The following is a 21,491-nucleotide window of genomic DNA, read 5'->3' as shown; positions in this document are numbered from 1 at the left end:
TCATTACTCCTTAAAAAATTCAATTAAATTCATCAGACACAACCGTCCTTTAACAAATACATGTTGAGGGAATGGTACTGTTTGGGACTCACATTATGAAGCATACTTGAGGGGAGAATTCATGGTCACTTAAAACTGAACTGGAAGTTCTCATTTGGGGTGAATCTCTGACGGTGGGGCAGGCATGACTCCTAGGAGCTGAACAGTTTCCTGGTGCAGCATCAAACACTTGCCACTCAAGTTAGCAGACCCACAATAAAATCAACCTCTAAAGATAATGAGGAGTGGGGGTGATCTCAAATATTGTATTTTCCCAGTGTAAAATCAGACAATGACTCATGATCTTCTGAAGCACTGACTGTGAATCTCTTGCAACCTTTAACAAAGACAAAATAATTCTCTTAGTTTGATGATAGAATCTGAATATCAATTAGACAATAGCTCAAAACCATTAAGGTGCAGCCATTTACCTGTTCTGTTGCTGTCACTCTTGCCATAGAAGCTGAAACTGTCATCTGGAACACAAATAGGACTGATAAGGGAATACTCATCAGCAGGTCTGTCCTTAGATGTCAGCAATGGCTCAGTGGACACCTCATACTTCACTGAGTTAGAAGGTCCCATGTTCCTACTCTAGAGGCTACAACATAAAACTTAGGCTGACACTTCAGAGCAATATTAATAAAGGGTTCCAAGGTCAGAAGTGCTGTATTCCGGATGAAATGTTAAAGGTAGCTCTCGCCTGCCTTTTCAGGTGGATGTGGAAAATTCCATCCCCGTAACTTCAAAACAAGAAACAGAGGAGCTCTCTATTGTGTCCTTGTCACTCAACCCTCAACCCAGATCATTGTGTCCTCATCAACACACATTCCCCAGTCCAGATCACAAAAATACAGTCTCACTGATTGAATACTTTGTTGTCTGTGGTTCATTGCTGTTCACAAATTCATTGTTGCATTTCTACATTTACAAGAATGAAAATAATTGCATTTATATCACACCTTTCATGACATCAGGGCACTGCATAACCCTTGAGAACAGATGAGGCAATATATTTTTATACTTGTAGTCACTAATTCGTACACTGCAAACTGCCACAAACAACAATGTGATAACAATGTTCTAATCTGTTTAAAGCAGTGAACAGGAGAGTTGGATTAGCCTGTATAAACGATGCAGTATTGACTTGAGCAGGGCAGTAATACTAAAACACGCCAAAAAAGCAGAGTATTATTTAAGTGGAGAATGGATGCAGAATTCTGAGGTGCAGTGGGAGTGACGTCACAAAAATTTAGAACAGTGGTACACCATGTAATCAGGAAGGTTAACAAAATGCTATTCCGAATAAAGGAGGAATTGGATACAAGTGCAAAAAGGGTTTTGCTTCAGTTTGCAGGGCATTTTCTCAGACCACATCTTGAATACTTTATTAATGAAGGATATTAAATATCGAATATTCTTTATTGTCAAATGGTGCTGCACAATATTGTCATATTGGTGCTGATTCAGAGGAGTTTGACTGGATTGATAAGCGGGTTATCTCATGAGGAGCAGGTGGGCAAGCTGGGCAGAACAAGAATCAAACCTTAGACATCCAGAGACAGACACTATTGGTTCAAAACGTAGCTAAATTAATTGGCAATAGCTAAGCTGAGTTGTGAGGCTTAACTTGCTTACGTGAGGGGTTTTATTACAAGAATGTTGCCAGGATTGGAGGGTTTGAGCTACAGGGAGAGACTGATCAGGCTGTGGCTACTATCCCTGGAGCATCTGATGCTGAGGGGTGACATTATAGTAGTTTATAAAATCATGAGGGGCATGGATAGGGTGAATAGCCAAGGTCATTTCCTAGGGTAGTGGATCTCTCTGGCAAGGCCAGCATTTGTTGCCCATCCCTTATTGCCCTTGAACTGAGAGTCTTGGTTGGCCATTTCAGAGGGCAGTTCAGAGTCACACACATTGCATTCAATCTGTCCTAAAAGGACACAACTAAGTTTGAAATGGGGATCTGAAGTCAGCTATAGGCCAGATTCATTAGTGAACTGGAATTTTTAAAAAATAATTGATAATTGTTCAGATGGTCATGGAGACAAGGTTTCAATTGCAAATTTATTAATCAAATGCAAATTGCACAAGTTACCATGGTGAGAATTGAACCCTTCTCCCTAGAACATGAACCTAATCCTCAGGTTCTCTTCAACAGCCCAGCTACTGGGAGTCATTTGGGATGCATGACACTCAACTGCACTCTTTTCCCTGACCCTTACAGAAGCAGCACACAGACTGGCCATGAACAACTCGAGACAGCAAGGAACAAACATTTCATTATGGTAGAGACTGGGACCTTTTTTCACTGGAGCTAAGGTGATTGAGGGATAACCTTTTAAAGGTTTATAAAATCATGAGGGATATGGTGGCAGGCGTCTTATCCCTAAGGTGGGGGATTTCAAGGCGAAGGGGCATATTTTTTTCAGGTAAGAGGGGAAAAATTCAAAAGAGACATGACGAGCAATTTTTTTACACAGAGAGTGTTTCATATATGGAACACATGCTGGTACAGTTACAATGTTTAAAAAGCATTTGGGTAAGTGCATGAATAACAAATGTTTGGAGGGATATGGGCCAAGCACAGGCAGGTGCGATTAGTTTTGTCTTGGGATTAATGTCAGCATGGACTGGTTGGACCGAAGGGTCTGTTTCCGTGCTATATGGCTCTCTGGCTCTATGACTATGACCGGGCGTCGCCAGCCTTTCAGCCAGACAATTCCGGAAATCGGAAATGGTTATTATCCAAGAATCCATTCACAGTCAGTGATTGAGGAGAGGATTTTCAGCTCCATTGCTCGGGCTATAATCTAAACAGCCTGATAGGCTCCCTTAATACAAACACACTGCTTTTCACTCCATTACATTGAATGGTATAAGAATTAAAAATTTCAACTATCAAGGGCACAATCTGTGCAATCAGTGTGAAGGATTAGGGTTCGGGTTAAGGATAGTTTTCGAACAATGCAGTCTCAATGTGGCGAAAGGGCCTTATTCTGTGCTATTGAACTCAATATAAAAGTCTGCCCCTGAATATCTATCCAAGAATCTCACTGACTTGATGCTTCACACTCTCTCTGTTACAGTGTGGGAAATGGACATTGATCGGTCAGTTAGAGCACAGTCAGTACCTGGAGCAGGCAGCTGCTGGGACTGCAAACTAATTGCATTCTTCCAGGTCACTATCAGGAGCATTCTGCCTATAGATCAATCACCTGCTCTGCTTATAGACAGAGCAGGTTCCTAAGGATGATATACATAGAAATCACAGATGTTCAGATTTAGACACAATCAGAAATGTCACCCTTGAATAAGTCGTCACCAGAAACAATCTTACCTTGGCACCAGAATGTGGCTGGCACCCATGGAACCCAAGGTGTAGTCAGCAGCTGTAACACAGGGAGGGCTGCAGAAACTCTCAGGAATCACAGTGACTGATGATTCCAGGAAGTTCTGGGTCAGCTTTGAGCAACGAGTTACAGGACAGGGAGGGAGGGTATTGGAGATGACAGGAAAATTCCTGCAGGTATTCTCATCTGTTGCAACTTTGGAGGAGGTTACAGGGCTTGGAAAGCTTGGAAAGTGGACAAAGATCAGGAAACCACACCCTCACCCAATGGAAATTAAGCTGTTTCAACAGCAAGGGAGAAAATAGAAGGATTCACAAAAACCTCCATGTTATAATCAGCAGTCGATGCAAGTGATAACATTTCAATCTTTCCCTCCATAGAACATTCATTATAACTCAAAGTGTCCACTGGGCTAAAAATTAGCAACAGTTTGGTTTTACACGAGGGTAAATTGCAGGTTAATTTGGGGAAGTGGGATTGCAGGTGAATCTGGAGCTGGAGATTCACAAACAGATGGAAATTGACAAATTCTGCTCAGAAATGATAAACCTGTCATTTACCTCTCTGTCTATCGAGTTCACTTTCCCACACTGAGTGATCAAGTACTTTCTTAAAAGCACAAACCACATTAGCAGAGATAGTAAGAACTGCCAAAGCTGGAGTCAGAGATAACACAGTGTGGAGCTGAAGGAACACAGCAGACCAGGCAGGATTAGAGGAGCAGGAAATTTGACTTTTCGGGTCGGTACCTTTCTTCAGAAATGGGGAAGGGGGAAAGGGAGCTCCGAAATAAATAGAAAGAGGAGAGGCAGGCCTGGGAAAGGTAGGTGGGATGGAACAAAAACAAAGTTGCTGGAAAAGCCCAGCAGGTCTGGCAGCATCTGTGAAGGAAAAAAACAGAGTTAATGTTTCGAGTCCGGTGACCCTTCCTCAGAACAGGGATGGTGATAGGTGAGCGCAGGTAAGCAGTGGTGAGGATTGGTCAGTGAGGTGGGAGGAGCAAATAGGTGGGAGAGAAGATGGACAGGTTGTGTCAGGTCAAGGAAGCGGGGATGAGATGGAGTGTTGGTCATGGGATGAGTCCGGGGGTGGGGAGATTTTGAAACTGGTAAAGTCCATATTGAGACCATTGGGTTGTAGGCACTACATTAGCAGCTCATCAGCAGGGGGCTGCATTCTGTCTGCGAACAAGAGGTGTTCAATTCAACTCTGAACCACAGCATTTTTACCACGATGCTTGTACCAATCACTAATTACCATACCTCTTCGAAGGTGAGGTCTGTTCGATTTGCTGAGAACCTCCTAAAGAAACAAAGAAGACGAGTGAATATTTTATTAAATTATGAACAGATTTGCCACATTGTCTCCACAGTTGGCAGTGTCTCAAGTGAAACCATCCCTTATTAATAATCTATATATTTCGCATAATTAGATAGAGACCTCTAGAATCTTATCTGATACCAAAGCCTTTACTCAAGAGTGACCTCCATAGCTCAGTCCAACACTATGGGTTCAATTCCTACATCAGCCGAACTTACCGTAAAAGTCCCTCCTTTAAGCTGGCCCCTTATTTAACATAAGGTGACCATCAGGTTAGACACACCACCAGCCACCTCTCACTCTGATCATAGAACAACTCTATGGTCCTCTCGGACAATGGCAACTTTACACTGAGATATTTTAAAAACAACATGAGTGTGGTTTATGTGGAAAGTGAGTCTGCAGAATTAATCACGGAAATGGCAGATGAATTAAACAGATATTTTACCTCAGTCTTCAGGATAGGGGATACAAATAACATTCCAGAAGCACTGTAAAACAGTCAATGAAAATAAGGAGGAGCTCAAGAAAATTACAATCACCCGAGAAGTGGTCCTGACTAAATCATTGAAGCTGTGGGCTGACGGCCTCCTGGGTCCATGATGGACTTCATCTCAGGGGCTTTAAAGATTAGCTGCTGGGAAAGTTGAACAATTTGCTTAAATTTCCCAAAATTCCCTAGTTTCAGGGAGGTCCTACTTCGTTCAAAAATAGCAAATGTAACTCCTGTATTCAAAAAGAGTTTGCATTTTCAATTTACTCAGCCAGGGCAAAGATAGGTCATGAGGGCAGCCCCAAAACAGATCAGTGCCTGCACATTGCACCCACTGCACAAGCAGTGTCCATATTACCATTCAACCCCAGATATCACTCTGTTACCCATTCATTCCGAGCTACCATGTTGCCTTTATGCAGCAAACTCTCCAAAGCAATTTTACCAATAAAAACAAATAAGGTAATTGTTTTGAGTTGCAGCTTCCTCTCTCTTCTATTGAGATTCTGTACTGAGTGGGAATGAATGGAAAAGGTGCAGTCTGTTTGGGATTCAGGCAACTGAAAAGAAATTTTGGTGTATTCAGATTTGACAGTAATGGGGAGAGGAATGGGGATTCATCCATCAGAGTTCAATAGAATGGTTATGAATGGCCTTGCTAGTGAAACAGCCTCAATGTTAAATCATTCACAAGAAAGCTCAAACAGGAGACAGACGTCAGATAGTGGCTGATGCTATCAAACAGGCCACTTTCACCCAGCCACTAAAGACAAAGCCAGTGTTTTCACAGAATCTACTGAAGAGGAGAGTGTCGGTAAGGGAAATTTAACCCAGGGTCATTGTTTGTTGCTGTTTCAAACACAGAAACATATTGTTTTATTAAACTTTACTCCCTACAGAACCCACCTCCTTTCTTCCTGAAAATAATGAAGATGATGACGATGATGAAAATGATGATCAGCTGGATGAGCAATGGAATGGTCAGCAGATATACAGTGGTGGACTCAGTCCTCTTTGCTGAAAAACAGCAAGAACAACATTGGTCAGTAATATCTAAGTCTTACTGGAGTGAAATTTGCAGCAGGGTTCCAGAGCATGAGATTAAATGAATAAACTGGACATTCTTTGGTGGACCAAACCCATGAGTCCCTCTCCCTTGCCGTTCCTATAACCAAGTAACATGCTCCTTTCCAAATACTTACCCACTTGTATTCTGAAAGATCCCCCAATTGAGTCTGGTTCCACCACCCTTTCAGGCAGTGAATTACAGATCCGAACAATCTTTGAAGGAGGCAGCTGCTTTGAGAATTTTATTGATTTCAAATTCCACCATCTGACATGGTATGATTTGAATCTCATTCCCAAAATATTACTTGTGTCTCTGGAATAACAGTCCAGCGATAATACCACCAGCCATTGCCTCCCCACGAAAAGATTTTTTACCATGTACCTACAGCCGTATCTCTTTCTGGATCAGATACTGGTAATCGAGTCTTGACCTGTATTCCACCTGACACAGGTAAGTGTGATTGTCGCTCACACTCAGCTGGTTTATCCTCTGGGTTCCTGACGAGCTGGTACCGATTTCCACCTTTTACAATTGTCCAATTTCCCTGTGATTGGGCTGTAAATGTAACAATGTGTTGGTAGGTCTCCTTCCTCATCCAGGTAACAGTGGACAGGGTGTTCGAGTCTCTTGTCATGAAGATACAGGGTAAAGTAACTGAATCTCTGTCTGTTCCACTCACCATTGAGACACTTCCCTGAGCAGCTGAGGAAAGGACAAACATCAGAATGGATGAGGTCAGTATGCAGAAGTTCTCAATTCAATTTCTTACCTTTCTTTCAACTTCACAATAAAATGAGTAATTAAATGCCCCACTTATATTTATTACGGGTCTGGACCTGCCTGTTATTGTCTCCTAAAGTACTCACCCTGATGAAAATCACTGCCTCTCCAACCCTTCATTTTGAGATACAGGTACTCATTCACAAGATAATTATGGATCAGAAAATGCACTGAACCCACCTGAATTCATTTATCCTGAGCCTAACATCCCTCCCACCTTCACTAAATGTGTTTGTTATTTGTTCCCCAGCCCTACACTTCACACTGTGCCCCTTCACTCTGTCCACAAATCCCATTCCTGATTGAACATATGCCGGTGCGAAGGGGAACATTCCTGATATTAACCTGAGTGTGATATTTCACTAATTCCAAACTGTGACCTGAACACAGTTTGATTGAGGTCTATTAAAGATTAAGATTTCCTGCAGCACTAACCATCTCTTTAGATGTTGGGTTGCGGCGGGTGGGGGATGGAAGGAATTAGCCTCTTGCTGCACCATCTTTAAAAATTAATCATCTTCTGAAAGAGGAATCACTCGTCATCTCCATCCTATTTTGAAATGAGTTCCAAATTCACCCAAATCCTCTCAGCATCTACTCTGTCAAGACCACTCAGGATCTTGGAAGTTTCAATCTCGCTTGACTCTTAACCAATCAGGATAGGCAGCAGCAACACTCTGAAATTCTCAGCCAATGGAAGTCAGGGAGGTGGCTTTTCACATATTCTCAACCAATGAGACCTGAAGTTCTACAATGTGCTCACACAACAATGGATTGGAAGGTGCTTGCCTAATCTTGTCCTCAACCTCTGCCAATCATTGGATTGACATCAAGAAGGAGGTCATTTTCTCCACTGGGACCTGGCTAGCTCCATGTGGAACAATCCAGGTGAAGTGCACTCAACAGCTCGATTCCCACAAGGCCTTCCAATTTGTTTCCCTCAAGTGCCTGTCAGTATTTCTTTTGAAATCAATGACTATTTCCACGTGCACCTCTGTTGATGTTAGCGACTGTCAGCCATCAGCACACACTGTGTAAAAAATTCACATTGCCTCTTCATCTCTGGCGCAAAATGTAAGGCCTGCATCCTTGTCCCAACAGCTAATGGATGGACCTTTCGCTTGTCCTACTTTCTCTTCACTTGTCACTATCATCTTCACCTCAATCCAATCTCCTCTCAATCTCCTCAGCTCCAAGGAGACCAACCTTTGCTTCTCAAACCTTGTAACTAAAACCAGTCTCCAATTCCCAACCCTAAATACTCCAAGACCTCCCTGGAATAATTCTAGTAAATCTGCACGCTCTCAAGGTCTTTCACATTCTTTCGAATGTGTGGTGACTGATCTGGACGCACAGTTGGAGCGTTACCAATGTTCACAATTGTTAGGCCCCTTGACTGAAAGGTCAATAATGATGGGACATAATCTTATGTGAAAGCTTGAGGGTTTGAGGAAACTTCTTTCAACAAGAAGGTGGTGGGAATTTGAAATACACTGCTGGGAGGGTAATAGAGGAAAAAAGCTGAAACATTTAACAGTACTTGGATGAGCAGTTGAACCACCATAAGATTCAAGGCTATGGGCCAAATGCTGGAAAGTAGGACTAGTGCAGATTTAGAGCAATTTTTTTGTTGGTGTAGACTCAATGGGTTCAAGGGCATCTTCTGTCCTGTTTGATTCTCTGATTCTGTGGTTCAGCATACCATGTGGGTGAAGGGAATGAAGAAAAAGGGGAAGAAGACGATGGTGGGAGTAATTCATTGTCTCCGTTACTTCACGGCGGAGTATATATAGGGTCTAGCTCTATGTGTTTGTTGATGGTCTTCTTTGTGGTGAACCAGGCCTCTAGGAATTCCTGTGCTTGTCTCTGCTTGGCCTGTCTCAGAATCCTGGTGTTGTCCCAATCGAAGTGGTGGTTTTCCTTATCCATGTGGATGGAGATGAGTGAGCATTGGTCATGTCTTTTTGTTTTTAGTTGATGTCCATGTATTCTTCTGGCTAATTTTCTTCCTGTCTGTCCAATGTAATGTTTGTCACAATCTTTGCAGGGAATCTTGTCTATGGCATTGGTCCTGTCCATAGTGGGTAAGGGGTCTTTGGTTCGGGTTAACAGTTGGCATAGGGTTGATGTGGATTTGTGTGTTACTCTGATGCCCAGTGGTCATAGGAGTTTTGTGGTCAGTTCAGATGTGTTCTTGATGTAACATAGCGTGATGAGTGTGTCGGGGCATGCAGTATCTTCCTGTTGTTGTTCGTGTCATAGGTATCTTCTGACCCAGTTGTTCGGGTATCCATTGTCCTTGAATGCTTGGAGGAGGTATTCTTCTTCTTTTTGGTGTAGTTCTGTGTTGCTGCAGTGTGCTCTTGCTCATTTAAATAGTGTTTTCACGCAACTTTGTTTGTGGGTGTTAGGGCAGTTGCTGTTGAAATTCAGTACTTTGTCACTGTGTGTGACTTTCCTGTGTACCTTTGCTAGGAATTCCCCGTTGGTCCTGCATTCCACCATGATGTCCAGGAATGGGAGCTGTTTGTTCTTTTCCTCTTCCCTGGTGAATTTGATCCCGGTAAGAGTGTTGTTTATTAGTTGGTGTGTCTCCTCTAGTTTGGTCCGCTTAATAATGATGAAGGTGTCGTGCACGTATCGGATCCATAGTTTCGGTTGGATTAGCGGAAGGGCCATGCTTTCGAGTCTGCACTGCTTCTGCAATCAGTCTGGAGAGAGGTGACACCATGGGTGTCCCATTGATCCATTCGTAGATTTGGCCATTAAAGGTAAAGTGGGTTTTGAGGCATAGGTCCAGTAATTCCAGCATGTTGTCTGTGGAGATGGTGTCACTTGGGTCTCATTCTTGTTTTAGTAGTGTTGCTAGTGTTTCTCTTACTAGTGGTATGTCTATCGATATGAATAGGGCAGTAACGTCAAATGAAACCATGATCTCATCATCGTCTATTCTTATGTCCTTGAGGGAATTGAGGAACTCTTGGGCTGAGTGGATTGGGTGGCCCCTAACACACTCATCACGTTACCATACATCAAGAACATATCTGAACTGACCACAAGATTCCTATGACCACTGGGCATCAGAGTAGCTCATAAACCCACATGAACCCTATGCCAACTGCTAACCCAAACCAAAGACCCCTTACCCACTATGGACAGAAACAATATTATAGACAAAATTCCTCGCAAAGACTGCGACAAACATTACATTGGACAGACAGGAAGAAAATTAGCCACAAGAAAACATGACCACCAACTAGTAACAAAAAGACACAAAAAATATCACTCATGTCCATCCACATGGATAAAGAAAACCACCAGCTCGATTGGGACAACACCAGGATCCTAGCACAGACCAAACAGAGACAACCACGGGAATTCCTGGAGGCCTGGTTGTCCACTGAGAAGCATCAACAAACACATAGAGCTAGACCCTATATATACTCCACTGCGAAGGAAAACCAGAAGTGAGATAATCCAGCTCAACGAACACCAGGGTTTAAATATCAGGTGGAAAAACACAACAGTGCTTCATCGAAGGCTGCACTGATGATATTACCCAGCAGGGTAATGAAACGTCTGCTGAATAACGAACCTGCTCAGGCAGCCAACCAATCACAAGACGACTGAAAAGTAATATAAAGTAGGAGAAAATACACTTTTGATTGTAAACTCGCTAGTAATATCAAGACAGGGAGCAAATATATAAAAAGGAAGAAAAAAACGAGAGTGAACATAGGCCCCTTCAAGAATAATGCTGGGAAATTCTAATTGGGAACCAAGAAATTTGCAGAGGAGTTGAATAAATATTTTTCAGAAGTTTTCACAGTAGAAGACACTAAAAGCATCTCAACATTAAAAACTATTCAAAGGAAAAAGGAGAAGAATTAATACTATAAACACAGGTATGCTGTTTTGGAAATTGTAGGGGCTGATGGACTTTCAGAGGAATGCAGCACTGACAGCCAAGTTTCTGCTACTGAGACTGACTCTAATGTAACGAGGGGTAGGTCAGGTTCCAAGCAATCGATTGTGATAGGGGTGTCTCTGTTCAGAGATACAGATAAATGTTTCTGTGGCTGGCAATGAGACACTAGAGTGGTGTATTGCCTCCCTGGTGCCAGGGCCAAGAATGCCTCAGTGAGGGTGCAGAAGGTTCTTAAAGGAGGGGGAGATCAGCAGGAGGTTGCTGTACACATTGGAACCAACGACATAGGAAGAGAAAAGACCTAGGCTCTGAGGAGAAAATATCAGAAGATAGGTAGGAGGTTAAAAAGTAGGCCCTCGAGTGCAGTAATATGTGGATTACTCCTGATGCTACGTGCTAGTGAGAGTAGGGATAGGTGGATAAAGCAGATGAACGAGTGGCTGAGGAGCTGGTGCATGGGAAAATTAAATTTTTGGATCATTGGAATCTCTTCTGGGGTAGATGTGACTTGTTAAAGAAAGATAGATTGTGCCTGGATTGGATGAGGACTAATATACTGGCTGGGAGATTTGCCACAGCCCCCAGGAGGGAGGTGGAAGGTGGGGGATCGGTGGGTGTAGAGTGATAGTGAGAACAGGGATCAGTCTGAGGCTGGTGCAGTTGGGAAAAGGAGCAAGTCAAGTAGTCAATGCAACCGGAGGAAATCAGAGAACAAGGTCAAACTGATAAATGAAAATGCATTTATGTCAATGCAAGAGGATTGACAGGTAAGACAGATGAACCCAAGGCATAGTTGGGATCATGGGATTGGGGTATCATAGCTATTACAAAGACGTGGCTCGGGGTGGTCAGGAATGACAGCTTAATGTTCTAGGGTATAGATACTAGAGGAAAGATAGAAAGGAATGGGGAGTGACAAGACAGTAGGGGGCATGGTGTTTTTGATTAGGGATAACATTATGACTTGACTTAGGGAGGATATTCCAAGGAGTATGTCCAGTGAATTTATTTGGTTGAAACTGAGAAATAAGAAAGGGATGATCACCTTATTGGGATTGTCCGTAGATGACCCCATAGTCAGTGGGAAATTGAGAAGCAAATTTGTAAGACATCTCAGTTACCTGTAAGAATAATAGGATGGTAATGGTAGGGCATTTTAATATTCCAAATATAGACTGGGACTGCCATTGTGTTAAGGGATCGGTTGGAGAAGAATGTATGAAGTGTGTATAAGAAAATGTTCTTATTCAGTGTGTAGATGTACCTACTAGAGAAGTTGCAAAATTTGACCTACTCTTAGGAAATAAGGCAGGGAAAGTGACTGAAGTCAGTGGGGGAACACTCTGGGGCCAAGGATCATAATTGTGTTTGTTTTAATATAGCGATGGAAAAGGATAGACCTGACCAAAAAGTTAAACTTCTAAATTGGAGAAAGGACAATTTTGGTGGTATACAGCAAGAATTTCCAAAAGTTAATGGGGGCAGATATTCACAGGTAAAGGGATGGCTCAAAAGTGGGAAGCCTTCAAAAAGAGATAACGAGAGTCCAGAGATGGTATGTTCCTGTTAGAGTGAAGGGCAAGTCTGGTAGCTGTAGAGAATGCTGGATGACTAGAGAAATTGAGGTTCTGATCAAGAAAAAGAAGGAAGCAAAAGACACTTATACATAGCAGAAATCGAGTGAAACCTGATAGGAGTATAAGGGCAGTAGAGTCATTGAGTCATAGAGTCCTACAGCATGGAGACAGGTCCTTCAACTCAAACTGGTCCATGCTGACCAGAATGTCCATCGACACGAAAGCCATTTCCCTGCACTTGGCCCATATCCTCCTAAACCTTTCCTATTCATGTATTCATCTAAACATCTTTTAAATGTTGTTAATGTACTTCTGCTGACAGCTCATTCCATATGTGTACCACCTGCTGTGTAAAAAGTTGCCCCTCAAGTTCTCTTTTATTCTTTCCCCTCCTACCTTAAACTCATGCCCTCTATTCCTCAATTCCCTAATTCTGGGAAAAAGACTGAGTGCATTCACCCTATCCATGCCTCTCATGATCTTATACACTTCTATAAGATCCCCCGGCAGTCTCCTTCACCCTAAAGAAAAGCGTTCTTGTTTGTCCAATCCCTCCCTATATCTCAGTCCTTTGAGTCCCAGCAACATCCTTGTAAATTTCTTCTGCACGTTTTCCAGTTTAATAACATCCTTCCTTTAGTACTGAACACAATACTCCAAGTGCGCCCTCACCAAGGTCCCGTACAACTACAACATAACTTCTCAACTTGTCTACCCATTGCCCTGACTGATGAAGGCCAGTGTGCCAAAAGGTTTCTTCACTGGCCTGTCTACCTGTAACTCCACTTTCAGAGACTGTGCACCTGAACTCCAAGGTCCTTCTGTTCCACTACATTCCTAAAGCATCTACCATTTACTCCTACCTTGATTTGACCTCCAAATCGCAACACCTTACATTTATCCATATTAAAGTCCATTTGCCATTCCTCGGCTCACTTCCCCAGCTGATGAAGATCCTGCTGCAATTTCTGATAACCTTCCTCACTATCCACGATATCACCTATTTTAGTGTCATCTGTCAACCTACCAGTCATGCCTTGTACATTCTCATCCAAATCATCAATCTAGATAATAAACAGCAATGGGCCCAGCACCGACCACTGAAGCACACCACTAGTTACAGGCCTCTCGTCCGACAAACATCCTTCAACTTTTACCCTCTGCTTCCTACCAACACGACAATTGTGTATCCAATTTGCCAGCTCTCCTTGGATTCAATGTGATCTAACCTTTCAGAGCAGCCTAGCATGTGGAACCTTATCAAAGGCCTTACTGAAATCCATATAGACTATGTCTACTGCTCTGCCCTCATCAGCCTTCCTCATCACTTAATCAAAAAACTCAAACAAATTTGTTTGGCACGATCTCCTATGCACAAAGCCATGCTGATGACTCCTAATCAAACCCTGTCTTTTCAATGCATGTGTATCTTATACCTCAGGATCTTCTAAGGTAACTTATCTACCACAGATGTTAGGCTTACTGATCTATAATTCCCAGGTTTTTCTTTGTAGCCATTCTTGAATAAGGGCACAACATTCGCTACCCTCCAGCCTTCCAGGACCTCACTTGTGGTTAACGATGACGCAAAGATATCAACCAGGGCCCCCGCAAATTCTTCTCTAGCCTCTTGCATGGTTGGATATATCTGGTCAGAACCAGGAGATTTATCCAGCTTCATACATTCTAATATGTCCAGAACCTCCTCAACTGTGATATTGACTGTCCCTGAGACATTGGCACTAACTTCCCCAAGTTCTCAAGACTTCATGTCTTTCTCTACGGCAAACACAAAGGTAAAATATTCAATGAGAACCTGGCGCACCTCCTACAGTTTCACATATACATATCCACTTTGGTCCTTGAGGGGTCCTATTCTCTCTCTAGTTATTCTCTATCTTTTAATATATTTAAAGAATCTATTTGGATTCACCCTTAGCTTCTCAACCAAAGCTATCTCGTGTCCCCTTTTTGCCCTCCTGATTTCTTTCTTCAGTAAAACCCTGTATCCCCGAAATACCTCCAGGGATTCCATTGATCCCAAATGCCTGTACCTGAGCCATGTCTCCTCTTTTTTTCTGGCTGAAGCATCAATATATTTTACCATCCAGGATTCCCTACTCCCGCCAACCTTGCCCTTCACCCTCACAGAAACATACAGACCTTGAACTCTAGCTACCATATTTTTAAAGGCCCCCCACTTGTTGAAGTTCCCTTTGCTTGCAAACAAACTGCTCCAATCAACTCCTGCAAGCTCCTGTCTAATTGCATCAAAATGTGCCTTGCCCCAGTTTAGAACTTGAGCCTGTGGACCACTTTTGGCCCTGTCCATAACTATTTTAAAATTAATGGAACTGTGGTCACTGGTCCCATAGTGCCGCCCCACTGTCACTTCAGTCACCTGTCCTGCCCTATTTCCCCAAAGTAGATCGGGTTTTGCCCCTTCCTGAGTAGGACACTCTGTACACTGCTTGAGGAAACTTTCCTGAACACATTTAAATAAATTCCATCCTATATAAGCCCTTAACACTCTGGCAGTCCCGGTCTATGTTTGGAAAATTAAAATCCCCTACTTATTGCCCCTGCAAATGTCCCCAGTCTTGCTGCATATTTGTTCCTGTAATTCCCTTTGACTATTTGGGGGCCTATAGTATAACCGCAGTAATGTCACCATCCACTTCTTATTTCTTAGCTCCACTTACAAAGCCTTACTGGATGATCCTTCAGTTATCTCATGTCTGACTAATACTGCGATAATCCCCTTAATCAAAAATACAACTCCCTCTCTCCTCTTTCCTCCACCTCTGTCTCACCTAAAGCATATGTACCCAGGCACATTAAGCTACCAGTCCTGTCCCTCCCTTAGCCATGTTTCTGTAATGGGTATAATATCCCAGTCCCACGTACTTATCCATATCCCGAGTTCATCGACCTTACCTCTCAGCCCTCTTGCATTGAAATAGATGCAATTTAATCCAACAGCCATTCCTCGCTCCCTGTGTGTTCCAGCCTGATCTGACTCTTCAACTTCTTATTTTGGATTATTGTATCTCCTTCCAGCCTCACACTTGCCTCACTGCTGTTGAGGATCCCATACCCCTGCCAATCTAGTTTAAACCCTCTTTTGTAGCACTAGAACATAGAACATAGAACAGTACAGCACAGTACGGGTCCTTTGGCCCACGATGTTGTGCTGACCTATTATCCGACCTAAGATCAAAACTAACCTGCATTCCCTTCATTTTATTATCATCACTAGCAAATCTGCCTGCCAGGGTATTTGTCCTTCTCCAGTTTAGGTGCAACCCATCCCTCTTGAGTAGGTGACCAGAAGACGATCCCAATGACCCAGGAAAGTAAATCAGTGCCTCCCACACCAATTCTTCAGCCATAAAGTCCTGTTCTTACCCTCAATATCATATCATACTGGAAGTAATCTAGAGATTACCACAGTCAAGGCCCTAGTTTGTAACTTATCCGAGCTCTCGATAATCGCTCCACAGGACCTCATCCCTATTTCTACCTATGTCATTTGTGCCAATGTACACAATGACTTCTGGCTGCTCACCCTCCCCCTTGAGAACATTCTGCAGCCGCTCTGAGACATCCTGAACTCTGGTGGAGGAGTATACTTAAGAGGGAACTCAGGAGGGTAAAAAGGGGCCATGAGATAGGTTTGGCAAATAGGGTTAAGGAGAATCCAAAGGGTTTCTACAAATACATTAAGAAGAAAAGAGTATCTACGGAGAGAATGGAGCCCCTTAAAGATCAGCAAGGCTGGCTACGTGTGGAACTGCAGGAGATGGGGGAGATACTAAATGAGTATTTTGCAAAAGTGTTTACTGTAGAGAAGGATATGAAAGCTAGAAAACTTGGGGAAATAAGTAGCGATATCTTGAAATGTATCCATATTATACAGGATGAGAGGCTGGGAGTCATAAAATGTTTAAAGGTGGAGAAAGCCCCAGGACCAGATCAGAGGGATCTGAGAAATTTGTTGGAAGCTCAGGAAGTGATTGCTGGGCCCCTTGCTGAGATATTTGTATCATTACTGTATCATAGCCATGGTGAGGTGCCAGAACACTGGGGTTGGCTAACGTGGTGCCATTTTTAAAAAAAAGTTGTAAGGAAAAGCTAGGGAACTAAAGACCAGTGAGCCCGACATCACTGGTGGACAGGTTGTTGGAGGGGATTTTGTGGGACAGGATTTACAATTATTTGAAAGACAATAACTGATGAGGGATAGACAACATGGCATTGTGCATTGGAAATCATGTCTTACTGAATTGATCGAGTTTTTTGAAGAAGTGATGAAAAGCGTTGATGAAGGCAGAGTGGTGGGCGTTGTGTGAATGGACTTCAATAAGGCATTCGACAAGGTTCCACATGGACGACTGGTTTATAAGGTTAGATCACATGGAATACAGGAGCAACTAGCCATTTGGATATGTTACTGGCTCGAAGGTAGGAGACAAAGGGTGATGGTGGAGGCTTGCTTTACAGACTGGAGGCCTGTGACCAGCGGTATGCTGCAAGGATTGGTGCTGGGACTACTGCTTTTTGTCGTTTATATAAATGATTTGGATGTGCATATAAGCAGTATGGTTACTAAGTTTGCAGATGATACCAAAATTGGTGGCGTAATGGACAGCGATGAAAGTTATCTGAGAGTACAACAGGACCTTGAACAGATGGGCCAATGGGCTGAGGAATGACATGTGGAGTTTAATCAAGATAAATGTGAGATGCTTCATTTTGGTAGGGCAGATCAGGGTAGGACTTATACACCTAATGGTAAGGACCTGGAGAGTGGAGCCGAACAAAGAAACTTTGGTTTGCAGGTTCATAGTTCGTTGAAAGTGGAGTCACAGGTAGACAGGGTAGTGAAGAAAACATTTGGTATGCTTGCCTTTCTTGGTCAGTGCATTGAGTATCGGAGTTGGGTGGTCATGTTGTGACTGGCTAGGCCACTTTCGGAATACTGCATTCACTTCGGTTTCCCTGCTATCGGAAAGAAGTTGTGAAGCTCAAGAGGGTTCAGAAAAGACAGACAAGGATGTTACCAGGGTTTGAAGGTTTGAGTATGGGGTGAAGCTGAATAAGCTGGGGCTATTTTCCCTGGAGCACAGAGGCAGGGGGGTGACATTATAGAAGTTTATAAAATCATGATAGGCATGAATAGGATGAATAGTCAAGGTCTTTTCCCCAGGGCAGGGGAGTCAAAACTGGAGGACATAGGTTTAAGGTGGGAGGGGAAAGATTTAAAAGATTTAGAGGGTGGTGTGTGTGTGTGGAATGGACTGCCAGATGATGTGGTAGAGGCTGGTACAATTACAATATTTAAAAGGCATCTAGATGCCTATATGAATAGAAGGGTTTAGAGGGATGCAGGTCAAACATTGGCAAATGGGACTAGATTCATTTAGGATATCTGGTCTTTATGGGCCAGTTGATCTAAAGGGTCTGTTTCTGTGCTGTACATGTATATGATTCAAATGACTATCACTGGAGAAAAACTGCAAAGGAAACTAATGCAGTTAAAGACCAACTAGTTCCCTGGACCTGATTGGATGCATCTAGGATATTAAAGGAAGTAGCTACAGAGACAATAAATGCACAGGTACTAACCTGATAAGAATCTTTAGATTCGGGAAAGATCCCAGAGAATTGGAAATCTCCCAATGTAACACCTTTGTTTTTAAGGAAAGGAGACAAAAAAGTAAGCATAGACAGTTTAGTTAATGTCCATTATTGGGAAAATATATTATCAACTATTATTAATGATGTATTATGAATGATGTAATTGTTGAGCATTTAGAAATATATAATATGATCAAACAGACTCAGAATGGCTTCATGATGGGGACATCATGCCTGACAAATTTACTTGAATTCTTTGAAATGGTTACAAGCTGCATAGATAAAGGGAACCTGTAGATGTTATATATTTGGGTTTTCAGAAGACATTTCACAAGGTGCCACAGATTAAGTTCCTTATTAAGATTAGATTCTGTAGTCCTGGTGGCAGTATGTCAACTTGGATAGAGGATTGACTAACTCAGAGGAAGCAGAAAGTTGGGATAATGGCATTGATTTCAGGCCGGCAGCCTGTAATTAGTGGAGTGCCACGGGGATCTGTGCTGGTGCCATATTTGACAGTTGGAATATAATATAGAAAATGTGAGGTAATGCATTTTGATCAGAGGAATAGAGGAGCTGAATATGATTCAAACAGAAAAAGCCTGCAGAAAGTTACAGAACAGAGGGATTTGGAAGTTTCATGAATCACAGAAACATTTAAGCTCAGCTGGTAGTAGGGAAGTCAAATGAAATATTGACCTTTACTTCAAAGAGAATGCAATATAAAACTAGAGACCTTTTGCCAGGCACAGGTTAGTTCACAGTTGGAATATAGTCAATAGTTTTGGTCCCTTATCAAAGCAAAGTTAAACTGGCATTGGAAGCAGTCCACAGAAGGTTCAAAAAAGTTGATGCGAGGTATGGACGGGCTGTCTTATGGATAGCTGTTCAGTAGATTGGGCCTGTACTTGTCGGAATATAGAAGAATGAAAGGTGACCTTATTGAGACACAAAAGACTCTTTGGGTGCTTTACAGGGGAGATGCAGAATGTGTGTTTCCCCTTGTTGGTGGTGTCGGACCAGAGGGCATCATCTCAGAATAAGGAGCTGCACATTTAAGATGAGAGAAATGTCTTCTCTCAGAAGGTAGCAAATACCGACTTCTTTCCTGTAGAGAGCAGTTAAGGTTGGGACATTAAATATGGTCAGACAATATAATCAATATTAAATATAATCAGTAAGGGAATCAAGGTGTGTGAACAAACAGCAGGAAAATGGAATTGAGGGTTATCATCTCAGTCATGATCTCATTGAAATGTGGAACAGACTCAATGGGCCGAATGGCCTTATTCTATTGCTATATCTAATGGTCTACCTGCCTCAGTTCTCAACATCTCCATTTCTGAAGCCTGCAGATTCCATTTCCTTTTCCAACCACTCTCTCAATATGTCCTGACATCTTCAAAAAGTGATGCATACAGATGGCCAACTTCCTTTATCCAGACACATCCTTTAAAACTGTGTCATTGACTCCATATGGCCCATAGGGAGCATGAAACCCGTGGGGATCTTGGAGCATGGATCCTTGGTGATGTTTTCTCTGCCCCTGTCCCAGAACACTGAAGGCAGTTTAAACTTGGCAAATTACTGTGACTGTGAAGAAAACAGGAGGTTTCAGAGAGTGTGATGGAATGGTCTTTAAATCCCAGCCTCATCTCTCTCTCTCCTTCTCACTGTCTCCTGGCTGAGACCCACTGAAAAAGTCCAAGAGAAGGAGCAAACCTGAGAGCTCCCTGACCAGGTGGAACCTGTCCCTATTGAGCTATCAGGGCAGTGACACCATGCGGACATGTTCCTCACCTTTCACTTTCAGCATTGTTGGAGACCGTGTTTTAAAACTGCCGACATTGAGCTCTACATGACACTCATAGGAACCAGCATCCTCCTGGCTCAGTCCATCCATCATTATTGAGACATCTTTGTTGCTGAGGTTCCCCATGAATCTGAATCAATTCCCACCGTCCTGCTGTATCACATTCTCACACAGCTCACTCTGGGAATGGCCTGGACCCGGATATGTACAGTTAAAGATAACATCTGTGAAATATTTTTTCCATATCACGGAGCCGGTGAGTGTGAGATCAGTGTCTGGGTGGGTGAAGCTGCAGGGTAAAACAGCGGATCCTCCTTTCTCAGCCCTCACACTGTCCGCGACTGTCATTGACCATCCATTTTCAGAGAACTTTGTGAGGGGAAAGAGAGAGAGAGAAGATATGAACACTGCAAGGGAACTGACATCAGTGTTAGGAACTGAAACTTTGAGACTCAATCCTGAGTCTGTTATTTAGTGAGAACAGTGTTAGCAGTTATAATGAGAGGCAGTGAACTAATGGTAATGCCAATTCATGAGTCATCCAGTACACTGGAGACAGAGGAAGGGTTCTGAGGAAGGGTCACCGGACCCAAAACGTTAACTCTGTTTTTTCCTTCACAGATGCTGCCAGACCTGCTGAGCTTTTCCAGCCACTTTGTTTTTGTTCTTGACACTTCCAACAGTGGTAGCTGCTGGAATATCAATTCATCTGGAATTAAACACTAGTGGGGTTGTTGGTTTGTTTGCCGAGCTGACTGGCTTTCATTTAAATGTTTCATTCCCTCTTCGAGGTGACACCTTCAGTGTTGTCTAGCTTTCATTGAAGCGCGGTTGCTCTGCTCCATTCTGAATTGATATGGCCCAGTCTGTCATGGTGGCTACTTCTGGTTCCGGTTTTGCTATGTAGTGGTACATAGATGAGGTCTATTTCAAAATGTTTGTTCTTGGCATCTGTGGTTGAAAACCAGGCTTCCAGGAATTCTCGTCCTTTTCTTTGTTTTGCTTGTACTAGTACTGTTACATTGTTCCAGTTAAACTGATGACCTTCTCTGTCAGAGTGAATAGAAATGAGGGAGAGTTGGTCGTGCCATTTTGCTGCAAGTTGGTGTTCATGTATCCTGGTGGTGAGTTTCCTGCTGTGTTGCTTCTCGCAGTTATCATTAATCCAAGAGGTCGTAGGAGTCTTGTAGTCAGTTCTGTTGTATTTCTAATCTCACAATTAGAGAACAGGATGACCTACACACTAAAGAAATTCCAGTCGACAGGCCAAATAACAAGAACAGACTTCCTATAAATGAAACCCTGTGGTTCAAACATCCCGTGATTCTACAGACGACCCAAGGTGCACAAACCCTCATGCCCATAGTTTCCTTGCCAGGCACACTGATGCACAGTCTAGCCAAGGAGCTGCAATATAGACTGAAACACATCCCCAATGGATAGAGTCAGTCCATTCACTCCGCACAGGAATTCCTG

General features: G+C 42.8%; 1 protein-coding gene across 1 annotated transcript in view; it reads right to left on the bottom strand.

Moving 5' to 3' along the window:
* Window positions 1-295: 295 nt before the first annotated feature.
* Window positions 296-21,491, bottom strand: part of LOC125487426 — a 40,034-nt gene continuing 18,838 nt past the window's right edge. Inside the window, exons 3-7 of the mRNA XM_048618915.1 lie at window positions 6,659-6,979; window positions 6,115-6,225; window positions 4,658-4,697; window positions 471-515; window positions 296-376 (exon numbers count right to left, since the gene is read on the bottom strand). Of these exons, the coding sequence (XP_048474872.1) occupies window positions 512-515; window positions 4,658-4,697; window positions 6,115-6,225; window positions 6,659-6,979 (476 nt within the window). The 3' untranslated portion in view covers window positions 296-376; window positions 471-511. The remainder of the gene's footprint in view (window positions 377-470; window positions 516-4,657; window positions 4,698-6,114; window positions 6,226-6,658; window positions 6,980-21,491) is intronic.

Source organism: Rhincodon typus, chromosome 3, assembly GCF_021869965.1.
Source record: "Rhincodon typus isolate 14 chromosome 3, sRhiTyp1.1, whole genome shotgun sequence".
Classification (NCBI taxonomy): domain Eukaryota; kingdom Metazoa; phylum Chordata; class Chondrichthyes; order Orectolobiformes; family Rhincodontidae; genus Rhincodon; species Rhincodon typus.
Note: the sequence above shows the minus strand (reverse complement) of the source record. Positions and strands in the feature narration are given on the sequence as shown.